This window comes from Leucopleurus acutus (assembly GCF_964270905.1).
Source record: "Leucopleurus acutus genome assembly, chromosome: 1".
NCBI lineage: Eukaryota > Metazoa > Chordata > Mammalia > Artiodactyla > Delphinidae > Leucopleurus > Leucopleurus acutus.
In genome coordinates, this window is record NC_139142.1 from 41,290,028 (window position 1) to 41,311,528 (window position 21,501).

Genomic DNA, 21,501 nt, shown 5'->3' on the forward strand with positions numbered 1-21,501 from the left:
AATATCAATTATTACTTTATGGTTTACTACTTTACTATGGTTTATTACTTTACTTTATGGCATCAGTGTTTACTACCTTTCTACACATTTGTCATAATTTATAGAAGAGGCCCCAAAATGTACAGTTACATATTTGATATAGAATTAGATCACTCAACATTTAAGGCATAGTCATTGTATGTTAAATAATATACCCAGTGCTCTAGAGAGTTGCCCACTGAAAGAGCCGTGAAACAAATCCTCTACTTCAATTCCTTTTTTTTCTAGGTGGCTGAAAAGCTACACAAATGTCATTTCAAGAACAAAGATCTACGAGAGAAACTGCATACTGTTTCGAGACAATATAAGATTGTCCTAAATGAGGAGGATAAAGTTTTTATGCAGAAACAGAAAATTTATTCTGAGTATGTTTCTATCCATAATCCATACATGACTCAACATGCTTTAGTTATGGGTTACTTCTCCACTTATGCTTATCCTAGTTTAAAATCTGTTGATAACAATGAAATGTTCTTTACCCAATTGTAAATACACTCCTAATGCGCCTCTATATATACTGAATAATGCTTTCCTCATATGGGTCGGATCAAATCCATAAACGCCAAATCTATTATTTTTACTTCTAAATCAGACTCTTGAAAGAATAATCATGCTTTTACCCTATGAGACTGCCTAGAGAAACTATGAGATCGACCTTCATCAGAAGCTGGCTTTGCACCTACATTTCCTTTCTCAGAAAAAGGTTTTGTCATTGACACAATCCCCTAACCCAGAGACTGGGAAATTATTCAAGGAAACCCCTATCTTTTACTAGGACTCCATTCAAGCACCAAGGCTTGTCAATTCCACCTCCCAAATATTTCTCAAAAATATCCTATCCTCCTCTCCAACTCCACTCTTTTCACCCCTTTTAGCTTCTTTGGTTTGGCTTGCCTCTCATAAGTTCTTCCCACTTTCTGTTTTACCACTCCTAACTTATCCACCTCCCTCTCACCACAATGATCCTCTGGAACGTCCCTCTGAGGTCATTCCTTTTTATCAGTCACTGCATTGTTGTCAGCTGGGTACAAATCCCTTTGTCCCACTGAACTATGAACAGATCAGAGCAGTTGCTCTGTCTTACTCAGCACTGTATCTTCAGGATCTTGTCCATTGCTTAGCAGGTAGTGGGCTTTCACCAGTGTTTTCCTGATGAGTATTACAGAATAACATCTTGCAAGTATGAGTTATGTAAGTAGTAATACATTACTACACTCAAAGTTAAATCACATGGAAGTGTAATTATGGTGTCCAGGCCCACTTATGTGAAGCTGAATTTATGGTCACTGTTGCAGCATTTAGGATGCAGAGAGTTATTGCAATCATTTTGTATCATCCAATTGAATAGCCTACTAATAGTATTCTTCAGGCAAAAACTTTCCTCAGATCCATACTAAGTTATCAGTTTGAATCACAAAATGTGCTGATGACAAATAATTGTAACAATAAAACATTTACTACTGTTGTTGGTTTGTGTCTTCTTCAGCTTGGGCTACCATAACAAATTACCATAGACCAGGAGGCTTAAACAACAGAAATTGATTTCTCATAGTTCTGGAGGCTGGACATCTGAAATCAGGGTGCCAGCATGGTCAGGTTCTGGTGAGAGCTCTCTTCCTGACTTGCAGATGGCCAACCACCTTCTTGCTATGTCCTCATAGAGGGGAAAGAGAGAGAGAGAGAGAGAGAGAGCGCGCAAAAGAGAGAGAGCTGTCTGGTGTCTCTGCTTATGAGGGCACTAATCTCACCATGAGGACTCCATCCTCATGACCTCATATAAATCTAATCACCTCCCAAAGGCCCCATCTTCAAATACTATCTCACTGGGGCCTAGGGCTTCAGCATATGAATTTGTGGGGGGACACAATTCAGTCCATAGCAGTTTTGAAGAAGATGAGACACTTAGATAAAGTACTTCCTGTTACAAGCACATTCCTATCAATGTCTAGAAATTTGAACAAAATCATAAACTTCCCATTATTCTCTCTGTAAGTTAGAGATGAAAAATAACCACTCTTTACAAAATGCCTCATGAGTGCCACCCACTGGCGTTGTCACTTCACATCTCGGTTAATCCTTAAAACCAGTGAGATAGGTATTGTGATCCCCACTTTATGGATGGGGAAACTGAGACTCATCCACAGGTGAAGTCTCTTTTCAAGGTCACACTACTAGGAAGAGGTAGACCACTATCCAAAGTCGGTCTGATTGATTCCTTCACCTTTTACAAAATAACATAACAGAACTGATAAATTCATTAAAAGAGACATACCCACTCAGCATGATAAAATACTATAGAATTGTTCTTGTGCTTTTATGGTTACTATTGCAGTTAATGTTCCTTTCATGGCTTAGAGATTTTCATAAATTTAGCCACCACTAGCAAAAAGACTTTGTTTCTATTTTTACTAATTTATTTGATAAACAGTTCATGAACTAAACTTTCCAAACTACTTTTTAAATTCTTGTTTGTGGTTGCATATTTTCTTATGCTGAGGAGTTAAAAATGATTATTTCAACCTTAAATATATGATTACTCTGTTTTTTCATGGTAGAAATCAGAAACAACTGGCATTTATATCTCAGAAAGAAAACTTCCTATCAAAAAGAAAAGTAGACATCAGAAATATGGAAGAAGGACTTATCAGACTCAATGAGCTTCATCGGTATGTTTGTTGCCTTTGAAAATTTTAATCTTCATTCCTCTACATTTATCTTTTTAATAAATGGTAGCAACAAATCTATGCCAATTTCTAATATACTATAGAAAAGGAGGTTCATAATTGACTCTCTTTTACAGTCCAGAAAAGTCATTATCATCGAATCTTTCACTAAAAGGATAGACAGGCACTGAGTTGTACATAAGCTGTGTCTAATACCTCTGTTACAGCCTTCACATTCCCCTTCATCCCAGATTCACAAGCACATCTTCTATCCTTAGTTACCACTTATCCCTAATTCAAGAATATTTATTGGCTTTCTAAATTATACATGGCAGTAAATCAGAACTCAGTCTAGAACCCAGAGTTCCTCACCAATTTGTTGACCTTAACCCTTCCTATGTCAGTGTTATTTCCCTTCATGTCCTCTGTATGCAGCAAGTTTGCCTTAGTCACAAGAGTCCTGACTTGCTGCTCCTTTCCTCTGTTTCTTTGCATAGGATGATGTCCTTTCCTTGGTGAGATTGCACCTCCATTCTGGCAATCCATGTTCCTCCCTCTATTAAACATTATCCTCTAATAACCTTTCCTCAACTGCCTCGCCAAAATCCGTTCTTCTCTATCCTTGGCTGGAATACTTGCAAAATCAGTTTACACTTGCAAAAATTGTAATTGTCTTTCCATTAGTCTGCCAATAAAATCTGTTGTTTCACAAGGTTTGTTTTGTCTCCCAATTAGATGGTAGCCTTATTGTGCATGTGAATTATACATACAGTCTACTATACATTTTAACAGCTCCCACAAATGCAAAATCCAATATATTTTTCTTGTTTTTAGAGCAACAAAGGAAGCATATCGGAAACAAATAAAAGTCCTGAACGATAACCTGGAAAGAAAACTTCAGAGATGGTAAAAAAAAGAAAACTCATTTATATTATAAGTAGTATATGTTATCTTTTTAAAATTTAATTTTATTTATTTATATTTTTATACAGCAGGTCCTTATTAGTTATGTATTTTATACATATTACTGTATTTATTTCAATCCCAATCTCCAAATTCATCCCACCCCCTGCACACCCCCTCAGCTTTCCCCCCTTGGTGTCCATACGTTTATTCTTTACATTTGTGTCTCTATTTCTGCCTTGCAAACCAGTTCATCTGTACCGTTTTTCTAGATTTCACATATATATGTTAATATTCAATATTTGTTTTTCTCTTTCTGACTTACTTCACTCTGTATGACAGTCTCTAGGTCCATCCACATCTCTACAAATGACCCAGTTTCATTCCTTTTTATGACTAAGTAATATTCCACTGTGTATATGTTCCATATCTTCTTTATCCATTTGTCTGTCCATTGTACATATGTACCACATCTTCTTTATCCATTCGTCTGTTGATGGGCATTTAGGTTGCTTCCATGACCTGGCTATTGTAAATAGTGCTTCAATGAACATTGGGGTGCATGTGTCTTTTTGAATTATGGTTTTCTGTCGGTATATGCCCAGTAGTGGGATTACTGGGTCATATGGTAATTCTATTTTCAGTTTTTTAAGGAACCTCCATACTGTTCTCCATAGTGGCTGTATCAATTTACATTCCCACCAACAGACCAAGAGGGTTCCCTTTTCTCCACACCCTCTCCAGCATTTGTTGTTTGTAGATTTTCTGATGATGCCCATTCTAACTGGTGTGAGGTGATACCTCATTGTAGTTTTGATTTGCATTTCTCTAATAATTAGTGACGTTGAGCAGCTTTTCATGTGCTTCTTGGCCATCTGTATGTCTTCTTGGGAGAAATGTCTATTTAGGTCTTCTGCCCATTTTTGGATTGGGTTGTGTGTTTCTTTAATATTGAGCTGCATGAGCTGTTTATATAGTTTGGAGATTAATCTTTTGTCCATTGATTCATTTGCAAATATTTTCTCCCATTCTGAGAGTTGCCTTCTTTTCTTGTTTATAGTTTCCTTTGCTGTGCAAAAGCTTTGAAGTTTCATTAGGTCCCATTTGTTTATTCTTGTTTTTATTTCCATTACTCTAGGAGGTGGATCAAAAAAGATCTTGCTGTGATTTATGTCAAAGAGTGTTCTTCCTGGGGCTTCCCTGGTGGTGCAGTGGTTGAGAATCTGCCTGCCGATGCAGGCGACACGGGTTCGTGCCCCGGTCCGGGAAGATCCCACATGCCATGGAGCGGCTAGGCCCGTGAGCCATGGCCGCTGAACCTGCGCGCCTGGAGCCTGTGCTCTACAACAGGAGAGGCCGCAACAGTGAGAGGCCCGCGTACCGCAAAAAAAAAAAAAAGAGTGTTCTTCCTGTTTTCCTCTAAGAGTTTTATAGTGTCCGGTCTTCCATTTAGGTCTTTAAGCCATTTTGAGTTTATTATTGTGTATGGTGTTAGGGAGTGTTATAATTTCATTCTTTCACATGTAGCTGTCCAGTTTTCCCAGCACCACTTATTTAAGAGACTGTCTTTTCTCCATTGTATATCCTTGCCTCCTTTGTCATAGATTAGCTGACCAGGTATTTGGATTTATCTCTGGGTTTTCTATCCGGTTCCATTGATCTGTATTTCTGTTTTTGTGCCAGTACAATATTGTGTTGATTACTGTAGCTTTGTAGTATAGTCTGAAGACAGGGAGACTGGTTCCTCCAGCTCCGTTTTTTTCCCTCCGTTTTTTCGCTTTGGCTATTCAGGGTCTTTTGTGTCGCCATACAAATTTTAAGATTTTTTATTCTAGTTCTGTAAAAAAATGCCATTGCTAGTTTGCTAGGGATTGCATTGAATCTGTAGATTGCTTTGGGTAGTATAGTCATTTTCACAATATTGATTCTTCCAATCCAAGAACATGGTATATCTCTCCATCTGTTTGTGTCATCTTTGATTTCTTTCATCAGGATCTTATAGTTTTCTGAGTACAGGTATTTTACTTCCTTAGGTAGGTTCATTCCTAAGTATTTTATTCTTTTTGTTGCAATGGTGAATGGTATTGTTTCCTTACTTTCTCTTTCTGATACCTTGTTGTTAGCATATAGGAATGCAAGAGATTTCTGTGCATTAATTCTGCGTCCTGCAACTTTACCAAATCCATTGATTAGCTCTAGTAGTTTTCTCGTGATATCTTTAGGATTCTCTATGTATAGTACCATGGCATCTGCAAACAGTGACAATTTTACTTCTTCTTTTCCAATTTGTATTCCTTTTATTTCTTTTTCTTCTCTGATTGCTGTGGCTAGGACTTCCAAAACTATGTTGAATAATAGTGATGACAGTGGACATCCTTGTCTTGTCCCTGATCTTAGAGGAAATGCTTTCAGTTTTTCACCAATGAGAATGATGTTTGCTGTGGGTTTGTTGTATATGGCCTTTATTATGTTGAGGTAGGTTCCCTCTATGCCCACTTTCTGGGGAGTTCTTATCATAAATGGGTGATGCATTTTGTCAAAAGCTTTTTCTGCATCTTTTGAGATGGTCATATGGTTTTTCTTCAATTTGCTAATATGGTGTATCACATTGATTGATTTGCCTATATTGAAGAATCCTTGCATCCCTGGGATAATTCCCACTTGATCATGGTGTATGATCCTTTTAATGTGTTGTTGGATTCTGTTTGCTAGTATTTTCTTGAGGATTTTTGCATCTATATTCATCAGTGATATTGGTCTGTAATTTTCTCTTTTTGTAGTATCTTTGTCTGGTTTTGGTATCAGGGTGATAGTGGCCTTGTAGAATGAATTTGAGAGTGTTCCTTCCTCTGCAGTTTTTTGGAAGAGTTTGAGACAGATGGGTGTTAGCTCTTGTCTAAATGCTTTATAGAATTCACCTGTGAAGCCATCTGGTCCTGGGCTTTTGTTTGTTGTAAGATTTTAAATCACAGTTTCAATTTCATTACTTGGTCTGTTCATATTTTCTATCTCTTCCTGGTTCAGTCTTGGAAGGTTATACCTTTCTAAGAATTTCTTCCAGGTCATCCATTTTATTGGCATAGAGTTGCTTGTAGTAGTCTCTTAGGATGCTTTGTATTTCTGCGATATCCATTGTAACTTCTCCTTTTTCATTTCTAATTTTATTGATTTGAGTCCTCTCCTTCTTTTTCTTGATGAGTCTGGCTAAAGGTTTATCAATTTTGTGTATCTTCTCAAAGAACCAGCTTTTAGTTTTATTGATCTTTGCTATTGTTTTCTTTGTCTCTATTTCATTTATTTCTGCTCTCATCTTTATGATTTCTTTCCTTCTACTAACTTTGGGTTTTGTTTGTTCTGCGTTCTCTAGTTCCTTTAGGTGTAAGGTTAGTTTGTTTATTTGAGATGTTTCTTGTTTCTTGAGGTAGGATTGTGTTGCTATAAACTTCCCTCTTAGAACTGATTTTTCTGCATCCCATAGGTTTTGGATCATTGTGTTTTTGTTGTCATTTATCTCTAGGTATTTTTTGATTTCCTCTTTGATTTCTTCAGTGATCCCTTGGTTATTTAGTAACGTATTATTTAGCCTCCATGTGTTTGTGTTCTTTATGTTTTTTTCCCTGTAATTGATTTTAATCTCATAACATTGTGGTCAGAAAAGATGCTTGATATGATTTCAATTTTCTTATGTTTACTGAGGCTTGATTTGTGATCCAAGATGTGATCTATCCTGGAGAATGTTCTTTGTGCACTTGAAAAGAAAGTGTAATCTGCTGTTTTTGGATGGAATGTCCTATAAATATCAATGAAATCTCTCTGGTCTGTTGTGTCATTTAAAGCTTCTGTTTCCTTATTAATTTTCTGTCTGGATGATGTGTCCATGTTGTGTCCATTGGTGTAAGTGAGGTGTTAAAGTCCCCCACTATTACTGTTTTATTGTCAATTTCCTCTTTTATAGCTCTTAGCATGGCCTTATGTATTGAGGTGCTTCTATGTTGGTGCATATATATTTATAATGATTATGTTTTCTTGGATGGATCACTTGATCATTATGTAGTGTCCTTCCTTGTCTCTTGTAACATTCTTTATTTTAAAGTCTGTTTTATCTGATATGAGTATTGTTTCTCCAGCTTTCTTTTGATTTCCATTTGCATGGAATATCTTTTTCTATCCCCTCACTTTCAGTCTGTATGTGTCCCTAGGTCTGAAGTGGGCCTCTTGTAGACAGCATATATATGGGTCTTGTTTTTGTGTCCATTCAGTGAGCCTGTGTCTTTTGGTTGGAGCATTTAATCCATTCACACTTAAGGTAATTATTGATATGTATGTTCCTATTACCATTTTCTTAATTGTTTTGGGTTTATTTTTGTAGGTCTTTTTCTTCTCCCACTTAGAGAAGTTCCTTTAGCATTTGTTGTAGAGCTGGTTTGGTGGTGCTGAATTCTCTTAGCTTTTGCTTGTCTGTAAAGCTTTTGATATCTCTATTGAATCTGAATGTGATCCTTGCCAGGTAGATTAATCTTGGTTGTACGTTCTTCCCTTTCATCACTTTAAGTATATCATGCCACTCCCTTCTGGCTTGTAGTTTCTTCTGAGAAATCAGCTGTTAACCTTATGGGACTTCCCTTATATGTTATTTGTCCTTTTTCCCTTGTTGCTTTTAATAGTTTTTCTTTGTCTTTAATTTCTGTCAATTTGATTACTATGTGTCTCAGTGTGTTTCACTTGGGTTTATCCTGCCTGGGACTCTGTGCTTCCTGTACTTGGGTGGCTATTTCCTTTCCCATGTTAGGGAAGTTTTCAACTATAATCTCTTCAAATATTTTCTCAGGTCCTTTCTCTCTCTCTTCTCGTTCTGGGACCCCTGTAATGTGAATGTTGCATTTAATGTTGTCCCAGAGGTCTCTTAGGCTGTCTTTATTTCTTTTCATTCTTCTTTCTCTATTCTGTTCCGTGGCAGTGAATTCCACCATTCTGTCGTCCAGGTCACTTGTCTGTTCTTCTGTCTCAGTTATTCTGCTATTGATTCCTTTTAGTGTATTTTTCATTTCAGTTATTGTATTGTTCATCTCTGTTTGTTTGTTCTTTAATTCTTCTAGGTGTTTTTTGTTTAATTCTTCTAAGTCTTTGTTAAACATTTCTTGCATCTTTTCGATCTTTGCCTCCATTCTTTTTCCAAGGTTCTGGATCATCTTCACTATCATTATTCTGAATTCTTTTTTGGAAGGTTGCCTATCTCCACTTTGTTTAGTTGTTTTTCTGGGGTTTTATCTTGTTCCTTCATCTGGTGCATAGTCCTCTGCCTTTTCTTTTTTTTTTTTTTTTGCGGTACGTGGGCCTCTCACTGTTGTGGCCTCTCCCATTGCAGAGCACAGGCTCTGGACGCGCAGGCTCAGTGGCCATGGCTCTCGGGCCCAGCCGTTCCGCAGCATATGGGATCCTCCCAGACCGGGGCATGAACCCATGTACCATGCATCAGCAGGTGGACTCTCAACCACTGCGCCACCAGGGAAGCCCTGCCTTTTCATTTTGTCTGTCTTTCTGTGAATGTGGTTTTCTTTCCACAGGCTTCAGGATTGTAGTTCTTCTTGTTTCTGCTGTCTGTCCTCTGGTGGAGAGGCTATCTAAGAGGCTTGTGCAAACTTCCTGATGGGAGGGACTGGTGGTGGGTAGAGCTGGCTGTTGCTCTGGTGGGCAGAGCTCAGTAAAACTTTAATCCCCTTGTCTGCTGATGGTGGGGCTGAGTTCCCTCCCTGTTGGTTGTTTGGCCTGAGGTGACCCAGCACCTGAGCCTGCAGGCTCTTTGGTTGGGCTAATGGTGGACTCTGGGAGGGCTCACACCAAGGAGTACTTCCTAGAACTTCTGCTGCCATTGTCCTTGTCCCTGCAGTGAGCCACATCCCTCCCCCACCTCTGGAGGAGACCCTCCAACACTAGCAGGTGGGTCTGATTCAGTCTCCTATGGGGTCACTGCTTCTTTCCCCTGAGTCCTGATGTGCACACTTGTTTGTGTGTGCCCTTCAACAGTGCAGTCTCTGTTTCCTCCAGTCCTGTTGAAGTCCTGTAATCAAATCCCACTCGCCTTCAAAGTTGGATTCTCTAGGAATTCCTCCTCCCATTGCCATATCCCCAGGTTGGGAAGCCTGACGTGGGGCTCAGAACCTTCACTCCAGTGGGTGGACTTCTGTAGTGTAATTGTTCTCCAGTTTGTGAGTCACCCACCCAATGGTTATGGGATTTGATTTTATTTGATTGTGCCCCTCCTACTGTCTCATTGTGGCTTCTCCTTTGTCTTTGATGTGGGGTATCTTTTTTGGTGAGTTCCAGTGTCTTCCTGCTGATGATTGTTCAGCAGTTAATTGTGATTCCGGTGCTCTCACAAGAGGGAGTGAGTGCATGTCCTTCTACTCTGCCATCTTGAACCAATCTCAGTATATGTTATCTTAATTAACAGTGCCCCAAAGTTGGAAGGATGTCAGAGTGCTTGCTAGAGTCCAAGGAAATTATTTTCCCAAATTAAATTGTGAGTTTTCTTGGATCTAGATGTGTTTGTTAGTTTTATTTTTTTGGCATTAAACAGAAACAGAGTTTTTCATTCTAATCATGGCAAGTCACCAAAGAGTAAAATTGCCAAGATGTGCAATGCCTCTTTGCACCAGTAAGGAAGGTGATGTGCAGGGACAGAGGAGAGTGGTTAAGTACACAGGCTCTACAGATGGACTACTTTGTTTGCTCTGCCTCTTATTGGCTCTGTGACCGGGGCTAAGTTATTTAATAATCTCTCTGCTCCCATCCCTATAAAGTGAGGAATGATAGTAGCACCCGCCTTGTAAGGTTGTTGTGAATGGTAAATGAGATGATCGATGTACAGTATGTAGCTCAGTGCCTGACACCTAGAAAGCACTTGCAGAAACGTAGCTATATTTTATTATTGTTGTCATTATTATAATATTATTTTTAAGACTCCAGTTGCACATTTTTACTCTTCTCTGGTTATATAGCTTTTTTATGTTAGAGTGGAGAGAAAAATTTGAGAACCTAGAAGCTTGAAATTTCTTACTAGCACTTTGAGTAGTTTAGGTAATTCTTTTACTATTTCTGTCTGGGACTCTTCTTTTTCCAACACCCCTGAGCCTTCCCCATTTCTATCCTTTACCTAGAGGAGGCAAGCTCTAGGTAAAGTGTGGTTTGTCCACTGTCCTGTTAGATGTACTGACACAACTTAATGTGAAGCAACTTGCAGAGATGGCATTGAGGCAGTTAATGTTTTGTCTTATTTTTTCAGCTAATATGTCTAGTCTACAACATCAATAGCACGAACAATTTTATATAATCATAGTAGGATTTGTTTTGTTTTGAATTCCTTCATCTTTTCAGTAAACTGTGATGTCAGTCTGATGATAATTCTTTTTGTTCTAATCTCTAGTATTATAACTCAGTGGAAAATAGCTTGTTTGCTAAAAAAACATGCACGTTGGACCAACAAGATAAGGGCTGAAATACAAGAAATTTTAGAGAAAATTCAGGATGCTGAACTTAGACGCAGTAAATTATTACAAGAGGTAAAGGAACTTAGTATTTACTCCCTATATTGCATGTCAGTAATTCTTCAATATTTCATTAAACCTTACCTTATTAAAAGGTATTTTGCTTTCTGCTGATTTCATGTTTAGAGTGAATTATGTAACTTCCTTGAGAAATGTAGACAATTGCTCTGTATTAACTATAGGAATTTAACAAAGTAGCAGTTCTGTCCAGAATATGCTTTTGAAGCATGTAACTGAAACTTGAAGATAGTGTTTAGGGAAACTATCTAAAAATAAGGAGACTAAACATCATTTATTTAGCTCCTATATTCATCCTGTGCCTACCCTCCATCCCCTACTATTCCCATTCCCCATTTCCTCAAGTCATTTATAGCTATTGTTTGGTGAAGAAATTAATCTCTGGAGGGAAAAAAAGATCCTCCTCAGTGGTTACTGAGAAATAATATAACCTGAAATCAGAGCCAAGTCTCATGCACAGAAATATTAATTTACCTGGCTGTTTGAAAATTTAATGCTGACTGCTACAAAACAAATGATAAATCCTCATTTATTTCCCCTAATTAGACCAGTTTTAGAGAAAATGAGGTCAATGAGTTTTTGGCACAGATCGAACAACTTACATTAGAATTAAAACAAGAGGAAGAGGAATTTGTTGCCAAAGAAAAAGAGTTAATTCAAGAGTTGAGCGAGTATGAGGTAAATTTTATTTTACTTCTAAGAATAATTTTAGATGGTGATATGCAGGGGAGGGTGTATTTCATGCTATTTTAATCAGTTAGAAGTAAAGTAAATCTTCTAGTATAAACAAGGCTACAATTAAATTATGAATCTTTCTTCTTTTTCTAAAAAAGAAATAGAACAACAAGAAATATGTTTTCAGTTAAAAAAAAAATCACACACTCCAAGTTTTGTGGAAGTGCTGGCAAAATCCATGGAGACAGGTAGAGTGTTGGATAAAACCATGAAGAGCTGGAACAGGAGAGGCTGGAGAGAGTAATGAAGGGTGAGGGAGACCAAGGAGGCCAATCTCAGAAGTCCTCCTTAAAGACAGGGCATGGCACTGACCTGGGAACTGCCAAGGGCTGACCTGAGGTAGAATAGAGCATGGATGATGGGGGAAGTGGAGAGAAAAGTCACTGCAAGGACCCAAGGGGCCCAGAGTGGCTAGGTCTCTGGAAACACAGCAGAAAACAAACCTTTTCAAGGTGATGGTGTTACCTTGATAGACAAGGCCATGTTTCTTGGAGACCACCATTGGAAGAGTAGCTGAGGAGAAAAGAGATGGTAGCAGAAGACTTCCTCAACTTGATTCAGTTTGAAGAGGGAAAAGAAGGCCTGACTACCCCAAAGAGAAGCTTTATTTGAAGGCAAGGGAGTAGGGAGTCCTTACACTTCAAAGTTTAGATCTTACCCTGGTCCAAGCCCACTCTTCCTCCCACCACACACACCCTGCCACATCCTGCAGAAACCCTCTGCAGATAACTGGTCCCAGAAAAAGCCAATTCTTTCTGATGTAAATAGCAAAAAAGAAGCAGATATGTCTTCCACACAAAAATACTATGAGAAAAACAAGTGAAGGGGCAATGAAACTTTCCATCAAATGAAGAGCACTCAGAAAAATGGTGCTGGAAATGGTGTTGAAAACTGTGACTCAACATCCCTCCATGAGTTCAGAAAAAAATAATTTCATAGAAGTGCCAAGGAAGATTAGCAATATGGAAATACAGGAACTCAGGGAAGAGACGTCAGAAAGGGATGGCCAGAAATAGGAAGAGGGGAAATGGGAACTGGCACAACTCAGGGAACAAACCAGGGAAAGAAAGCATTGCACAAACCTATACAAAATTAGAAGGAACAGAAGGAAGAAGCAAGGCAGAAAGCATTTCTCCATTGGTTGTAGCATGTGTGGGTACCCAGTATTTTTCTAGATGCTGAAAAACAGAAATTTTTAAAAAGGGGGAAAGAAACAGAAGCCTTATGAAGCTTACATTCTAGTGGGGTGGGGGAGATTGAAAATAACAAGATAAACAGTAGAACATGTAATATATTCAGTGGTGATGAATGCTCTAGAGAAAATAAAACAGGGAAGTGGGATAGGGTGAGCGTGTGTGACGCGGTCTGTGTGCCATTTTAAACAGGGAATCAGGGAAGGGTATAGCCCCAAAGGCTATGAGGAAGTGTGATGTGCAGATATCTGGCGAAGGTGGCTGCAAGCAGAGGACATGCTGAGCATGCAGGTTCTGACACAGGACTGTCCTATTTGCGGACTGACAAGGAGGCAGTGTGGCTGCAGCAGAGATGGGGGAGAGTGCTGGAGGTTCTAGGGACTCATCTTCCAGAAGCAGATGCTGACATGGAATTAGGAGTGCAAAGGTTTATTAGGGTGTAATGCCTATGAAAGGACTGGGCAGGGACCATTATGTAAACTGCAAACTCTCTGGGGAACTCCAGAGCAAGGATCGTCCATTAGAAGAGGCCTGCCTTGGGCAGAAATGGCTATACCCTTGTACCATCTCTTCGCTCACACAGTTAGTTGGAAGCCACCCCTCAAAGAACATGGTCTTGGCTAGATAGCCAAGGCCACTCTGAAGGAGCCAACCACACTGGAGGCTGTCAGCTAACCACACTCCTTGCCACAGGACAGTGAATTCTTCCTTGAGGGTAGATCTAAAAGGGGCATCCCCAGGCTTGCCACACCTTGTGAGAACTTTGTCTTTCACTCTGCATGGGCTGGGAAGCCAGTAGTAGGTTCTGAGTGAAGATTATTTATTCTGAAATAATCTGATTTTCATTTAAATAGGATCACTCTAGCTGCTATGTTGAGCAGAATTTAGGAAAGCACTGGTGGATGCAGGAAGACCAATTAGCAAGCTAGAGCAATACACCAGGTGGTTCAAGTAGCTTGAACCAGAATGATAACTGAGGAGGTGGTTGGAAGTAGTCAGCATCTCAGACGTTTTTTGAAATAGAGCTGACGGAGGTTACCAGTCGTACTTAATGGTAAACGAATGAAGGCAATCCTCTTAGAGTCAGGAATAAGACAAGGACACCATTTAACATTGCATTCAAGCTTATACAATGAAATTAGGCAAAGTAAGTAAATCAGAAGTATAAGGCTGCAGATGAGAAAATTTCTGCAGACAGTCTGCTTGCCAGGCTGTGTGCTCCCTGCAGGACTCTGTCCACCTCTGCCTCATTTACACAAAGTCATAGACAGATGGCAGCCTGTGCGCCATTATTATAAATCCCTTTTCCCCTTGAAAATCATCATCAGCAACCCTGGGCACATTGGAATCCCATTTCTGCCTTTAGTTCAGTGGCATGAGGAGCCCAAATTGGAGAGGAACCACCCTCAGATTTTGGTTTATGGAACCATTATTGTACCCTTGATAGAATCATTCTTCTCACCAGTAGTAAGATCTCTGGACTGACAGAGCCAAATTCACAGGGAGGGGGAGCAAAATCATTAGGTTTAATAGTGAGAAGGCCCACTGCATTCCCAAGGAAAAGAGCCCTGAATATTAGTCACTGGTTCAGAATGTAAACTTCCAAATCTTGAGAGGTGTTTTCTTCTAGGCGGTGCTGTGACTAATTCTTCTGTAGACTTGGCTCCGATACCCAGGGGCCTCCACTACAATGTTCCTGTCAGAGCTTGCAAAGCCTTCTGCATCACTCTGATCTAGCACTGACACATTGATCACGGTTGGATCTGCTGGGTCCTTCAGCCCTGTGTCTGGCAAGGTTCAGTCAGAGAAACAGAGCTACCAGGAAAGGGGTTTATTAGAGGATTTGACCTTCTGCCATTGTGGGAGCTCGTTATGTAGTCTAGTGAGTCTTTTAGCTTTACATCTGGAGCCGGGGCCCAAAGGCAGCAGGGTAGGCAGTTCGGAAGGAAAGATGGACAGGAAGTGGAGAAAGCAAGGTCAAACTGGAAGTCGCAGGATGAGTGGAACTCATGAGCTTGGACTGGTACCTGCATTGGCCACTCTCCTTTCCAAGGCTTCAACGCCCAAAAATTGCAGCAGAAGCCGGAGCCTTTCATCACTGGGCTACGTATGCACGTGGCTCAGGACTCAGGGAAGCTGAGGGGAGATTTGAATGATCTGAAGAAGCTGTGGGCCTGACAGGTCACCCAACTCCAAGAAGCTGAGCCAGCAAACACCACCTTGCCTGAGCTGCAGCAGCAGCTGATACCCAAACCCTCACTCCTAGCATAAAGAAGAGCGTGGTTTCTTGTCAGGGTGCTGCTGGCAGCTTCAGCCTTGTGCAGGCAATGGGAATGAATTAATGCATTCACATGCCTCCTTATCCCCCCAGGCCATTCTCTTTTACAGAATATAGTATAGATATGCGTTTCTTAATACTGCAGTCTGGAGAATTTACTCCTGATTCTGCATAGTAATATTTTTATATTACGGTGTTTTATGTATGTTTTTGTCTTTCTGTATTATTCATAAGGATTCTAATGGTAATTTGGAATGGGACAGCATATCACTGTATTAATTAGGGTGCGAGCAAGGTGCTCTATCAAAGAGATGCCAGAATGCGGTGAACATAAGCAAGATGTGTACTAAAGGGTTAACAATCCTCTACCTTTACTAGGAAATCGACCTTGGCTTAACTTTCTGGCTCTTCCCCTCGTAGCCTGATAAAGGTGGATTATCAGTTGTATTATCAGGCAACATTGCTTATATAGAACAACCCTTTATTAGTATGCTGCATCTTGACCAGGAGAATAACTAGCGGGAAACCAGAGCATTGGGCTTTCCTGGATTTGGTGCCTCTTTTAAATGGGCATGTCCCTTGTATAGACCTAGAAGGTATGCCCAAGAGATGTTGGTTCCAATTTAAACATGGGGCTTCTAGGCCAGGGAGTCCTTCACATCTACCCCTGTGGATCTCCTTCTCTTGCACTAACTTACCACTTTGGTGGGGTCAATGGAAACTAGCCTCTGGTAGGCTATGTTGTGAGGGCATCTCCCACTGGGGAAGCATGTCTGGCATTGCTCTGCTGGTCCTCAGGGTTTCCTTTAAATTATGTGTGTATGCAACTTAGATAAAAATAAAAATAAAAAAAGTTCTTAAGAGTAAACTGGGTCAATTATGGCCAGTTTAAATCTTTGAGTCTGAGTATCTATTTAAGACAGATACTCAGATACTTCTGACATGGTCATTACAGAAGAGAGATACTTATTTCTCTTTCCCAGTATAGGCTGAAGGGAAGGGGTGGCGGGCTGGAAGGGTAGCTCTGCCACCCTCGGCATGAGACTAACATCTGTGGGTCCAAGTGGCAGCTTCCATTCTCATCCTCTTCCAGCCAGGGGAAGGAGGAAGGACCCAGGGGGCATATACCCCTTCCTGTTGAGGGGCAGGACCCAGAAATGGCACACTCCACTTCCGCTCACAAACTCATTGGTCACACCCACCTGCAAGGGAAGCTGAGAACTCACTCTAGTTGGCAGCCATATGCTCAGCTAAAACTCAAAGAGTCCTGATATTGAAGGGCAGGAGAGTGGATAGTAAATGTCAGTTGGCTGTCTTTGCCTTAGTCGCTATTTTAAATCCACCCTGACTTTCTAAGAGAGATTCAACCATATTCCACTTGAAACTAAATAAAACCTGAGTTTGAATAAATACGCAGGCATTTTCATGTTTTACTTTCGGCACTTTTAACCCATTTATTGTAGTATCATATCCATTTATTTCTACCCCCTTCCCTTTCTTACTAACATCCACATTTCTTAGAGCTGGTATATACTTTGTTTTTCTGCCTGGTTTTGTTTTGTTCTTTTTCATAAAATATGATCAATCAAGAGAAAGTTTCTCAAATACGTTTTTGAGGTACACATTAGGTAGCAGTAATAGAACCATAGCAGTACAGCTATAGAACTGAAAGGATCTTTGGAGAGCCCAGTGAATTTAATCTCCTAACAGTATAGATTGCCAGAGAGTCAGTGAGTCAGCCAACAAATATTTATTAAATATCTAGTATGTGCCAGATACCTTTCTATGCACCTTAGGATAAGAGGAGTCCAGGACAGACAGAACTTTCCCCGCCAAAGAACTTACCTTCTACTCTAGAATACTGTGTGAATTCTCCAAAATCATACTCACAATCAGCTTTACTGTCTTTAAAGCAAAGATTCGCTGAGGAAACACAAATTAACAAAGAAAAGGAAAGTGAACTAGTCGAGTGTCTTCCACAGCTTCAGGTGGCAGAAGAAGAATACATGGACAAAAACAGACAGTTTGAAAATCTCATTGATACTCTTACAGGTACATATGAAGCACTTAGTAATTGAACTCAAGCCCAGGTAAGGATTTCACTGTTGTCTGCTAACACAAAGTGGATCATTCATCACAAGCCAGTGGTGAAATTCTCCCAACTTCTCCCATCACCTTTAACTCTCTGTTCTCTAGTTTTTGCCTCTTCTATTAATTTCCTCTTCTCTGCACCACAATCTTACTGTTAACTCTTGTCAAATTCCTCCTTTTCTCTTTTAAAACTGTTTAAAATTAAGAATTAGTAGCAACTGGATTATATGGTTTCTCTCTGTACTTGCTAAAGGTAGAACCAACTCCTTTATCTCCTGCCATGTGGAAAATTTTTTGTTTCTTAACATGAATTTACAGCTTGACTTTAATCATTTTCTAGCTATGACTTTAATCATTTATAAGGTATGTACTCCTTACACTTTTTTCACTAATCTGCCCCTAAGGCAGAGATAGATAAGAGCTTGTCTCAGATCTGGGGGCTTCATAGAGAAGATGAAATGTGTCTGAAAGTATGCATATTTTGCATTTTATTACATGGCACACCATGTGTGTGTTTAATATAGAAGATAATTATTTTCTCCACAAAAATTGGATGTGGTCAGCTAACCCTGAACCCCAAATTTCACAGATCCAGAACCATCCCTAGAGTCTTGTTTTGAATTTGGGGAGTAAAGGATCATTATCCAAGGATTTAGGTTTTTAAGAAGGACAACTTCTAGAACTTCTATCTTCTAGATGATGGAAGGAGTGCCATTGGAATCAGGCCAGGACCAAAATTACAGAAAATTTGCACATTTTTTACTGGAATGGGAGTAAAAAATGTGCATTGTGGTGGGACTGACCAGCTGGCAAAGATGAATATGGGGATAGGAATTAAAGCAGTGTGTCAAAACAGGGTAGTCATGTGGAAACCCAATATGGTCAAGTGTGAAATAAACAGATATTCAAAGTGAATAGTGGTAATTTTCAAGGAAGGTGGATTTTTAAGAATATAAGAATATTATAAGAAAAAGTACCTGGGTCTGGTTCCCATTCCTCAGTTGATTTTCCACTTTTGCCACATTTTCATTTAGTCAACTCAGTTAGGTTTTCTTGTTTTTTTACCACTTTTACCAAGACTTGCATCATATATGTACTCCGTTCCCAATTTTCTACTCCCCCACCCTTCCTTCATCCCTTCTTGCACTGGCTGGAGGATATAAGAAACACAATGAGTATAAAAATAGGCAATATATTGCAGTATATTGCAAGAACTGATTCTCTTAAGTCAAAGAAAAGGGATAAAATACTGAAGAAAGTAGAGAAAAGAGAGGAAGGCAGGAGAAAAGAAGGAAAGGGGACATAAGAGCAATGTGCTTCAGAGAGTAGGAAAGTATACTTCACCTGCCAGGAGTGAGACTTATAGAGGGTAGAATATAAAGGCTCAGTACACATAAAGAATAATGTTGTGACTTGTGATTAAATATGATGGATAAAACACATGCATCTATCTTTGCTCCCTAATAAAACTTCATAAAATATGTGCAAAAGATTTATTTAAAGATATAAACCCACAAGTACAAAGAGACTGGCAGAGAAGACATCAACAGATAATAACTAACAGCAAATTGTTGGAAGGTGTAATTGGATAGAGGTATTAGCAGAAAAAGAAGTTTAACTAGCAAGTGCTCACGGAGAAGCATAGCATGAGGACAAGAAGTTCTCTCCTCAGGACCAGGGAAGTCTTGGACATTGGAGGACAGGGATACTGTGAAGCCTGAGATGAGTCATGGGGCTGAAGATTTGCTGGAAGTCTTTATAGCAAGCAGTTAGACCCCCAGGTCAAATGTCCTCTTCTGTGCCACTGACTGACTATTCCTCCACAATGCCAGCAGAGAAATTGGGCAAGAGGGTTCTAAACTTCAGGATATCAGATATGGCTGAGCGCAGAAAACAGGTGCTGTTCTGAGACCCCCTTCCACTGCTCAGCTTGATGAAGGCTGCCAGCCAGTTGTGTTATAACTCTTCTGTGATCCCTTCCCCACCCTGAAGATGGTTGGATTCTTCCCCAAGGACACTGAACAGTTTCAAAGAGCTCCACAGAATCTAACATTAGAGAGCCCCCCAACAAAATGGGTGATCACTTCCTGATCACTGTACAGTGAAGTCCACCCAGGAACCAAACCTTTTAGTCCCTCACCCTTAAGTAGGATTAGATAGTCAAAGATCACCAGACATCTCAGGAAAAACTCCAGCATGAATGACATAAACTAAAGCAGATAGAAAAACAGAACTTGGTGGAAACATAAACACAAATAACATAAGAATACTTTTAAAGATAAATTCTCAGTATATATTCTCTGTATATTATTATATATAATACATATATATTCTCTGTATATTGTTCAGAATATATGTTCTCTCTAGTATAGAGAATATATCTTAAAGTATATTCTTAGAGAAATAAGATATTGCATTTATGAAAAAGAACAAGATGCTTAAAAGAAAGAACAAAGAACAAAAAAGAGCTCTTAAAAATAAAAAATATAGCAACTAAAATTTTAGAATTCAATAGGATTATAAGAAAAGTTAAGGAAATCTCTCCAAAAATAGAACAAAAAATAAGGAGATAACAGGATAAAATGGTAAGGAAATTATAAAACTGTTCTGAGGTGTCAAATATCTGACTAACAGGAAGGCCAGAAAAAGAGGCCAGAAAAAAAGTGGGAAGTATAAAGTTATCAATGAAATATTACAACATATTTCTCAGAACTGGAGAATATGAACTTCCTATTTTAAAGGGCCTGTCAATCCCCAGTACAATATATGAAAGAAAAGACATTAAGCTACATCACTGTTGGATTTCAGGAGAAAAAAAAAAAGAAGATCCTAAAAGCTTCTAGAGAGAAAAAGCAGATCTCACACAAGTCTGAGAATGGTCTCAGACTTCTTTACATCAATATCATAATAGAATTTAGAAGACATCGCCTCAAAATTTTGAGGGAAAATAATTTCCAACATTAGATACCCATCCAAACTACCAGTCAAGTATAGATTTAGAATAGAGATATATTTAGATATACAAGATCTCATTTACTCTGTCTCAGGAAGCTACATAAAATTTGCTTCAATAAACAGAGGAAATAAATCAAGAGAAAAAAAAAGGTATGAGATTCAGAAAGCAGGAGGTCCAACATGAGAGAGATGCAGAGGGAAGTCCCAGGAGGTCACCTTTGCGGCAGGACTAAAGAAAAATGTACAGAAGGTAGTGGGAGAGGGTAGAGAAAGGGAACTGATGGATTACGTAACGTGTTTGACCACGTGGGAAGTAATGTTCAGAAAGATTTTACAATTCTGTTATAGATTTTGATATGAATTAATGACATGTACATGGAAAACTAAGCAATTCTTTTAAAAAGTGAGGTAATTTTTACCTCCAGGAAAAACAAGAAACTATATAAGAAAGGAAGTGTAATCATACTACACTGTCTCATCAGTGAATAATATTTACATTGTCATAATGATCCAAACAGTTAAAATTCATTTAAACAAAATCCACAACTTCACGAGGAGGTTGAGGGAGGGAACATGGAGCTGCGGGTGTGGGCGGGAGGTGTAGGGATGGGGGTAAGTGGGCTGTGTCCTCTACTATGTTAGGAAGCGAGCAGAAGAAGTTAAGAAAGAAAAAAGTTTCTTAAAGAAAAAATTTTAAGAAAAAGATTTTTAAGAAAATGTAAGAGGAAAAAGTTAAAATGAGTTTAAAATGGTTGATTCTGAGGAGTCAAACACAGGGGTGGATGCAGCATTGGGGAGTGCCTGACTTCCAGTGTTTGTTATAAGCCTTTTCATAGTGTATGGCTTCTAAAACCAGGCATATGTCTTGTTTTGATTATTGTCTTTTAATCAAAGAACATTGTAGGTGGTTATTTTTTCCTTTCTGTCTTTTTTATAGCACAAAAGCAGGAGCAGAATTTACTGAATTATGACATTTCTCAATTGTCAAGAGACTTTTTAAGATACCTTAACAAGACGGTAAAGAGTCAATGTATTCATTCTTTTTTCTTTTATTAGAATATTGGTATATACAGACAGTGATA

The 21,501-nt window shown here is 39.1% G+C and overlaps 1 protein-coding gene across 1 annotated transcript in view; it reads left to right on the forward strand.

The window, feature by feature from the left end:
- CCDC175 (coiled-coil domain containing 175) overlaps positions 1-21,501 on the forward strand; it is a gene marked incomplete at both ends in the record, with an annotated part of 74,969 nt that overhangs the window by 38,159 nt on the left and 15,309 nt on the right. The window contains 7 exons of the mRNA XM_082849856.1: positions 268-404; positions 2,595-2,705; positions 3,537-3,608; positions 11,029-11,164; positions 11,714-11,845; positions 17,287-17,425; positions 21,357-21,436. Coding sequence (XP_082705982.1) covers positions 268-404; positions 2,595-2,705; positions 3,537-3,608; positions 11,029-11,164; positions 11,714-11,845; positions 17,287-17,425; positions 21,357-21,436 — 807 coding nt within the window. The remainder of the gene's footprint in view (positions 1-267; positions 405-2,594; positions 2,706-3,536; positions 3,609-11,028; positions 11,165-11,713; positions 11,846-17,286; positions 17,426-21,356; positions 21,437-21,501) is intronic.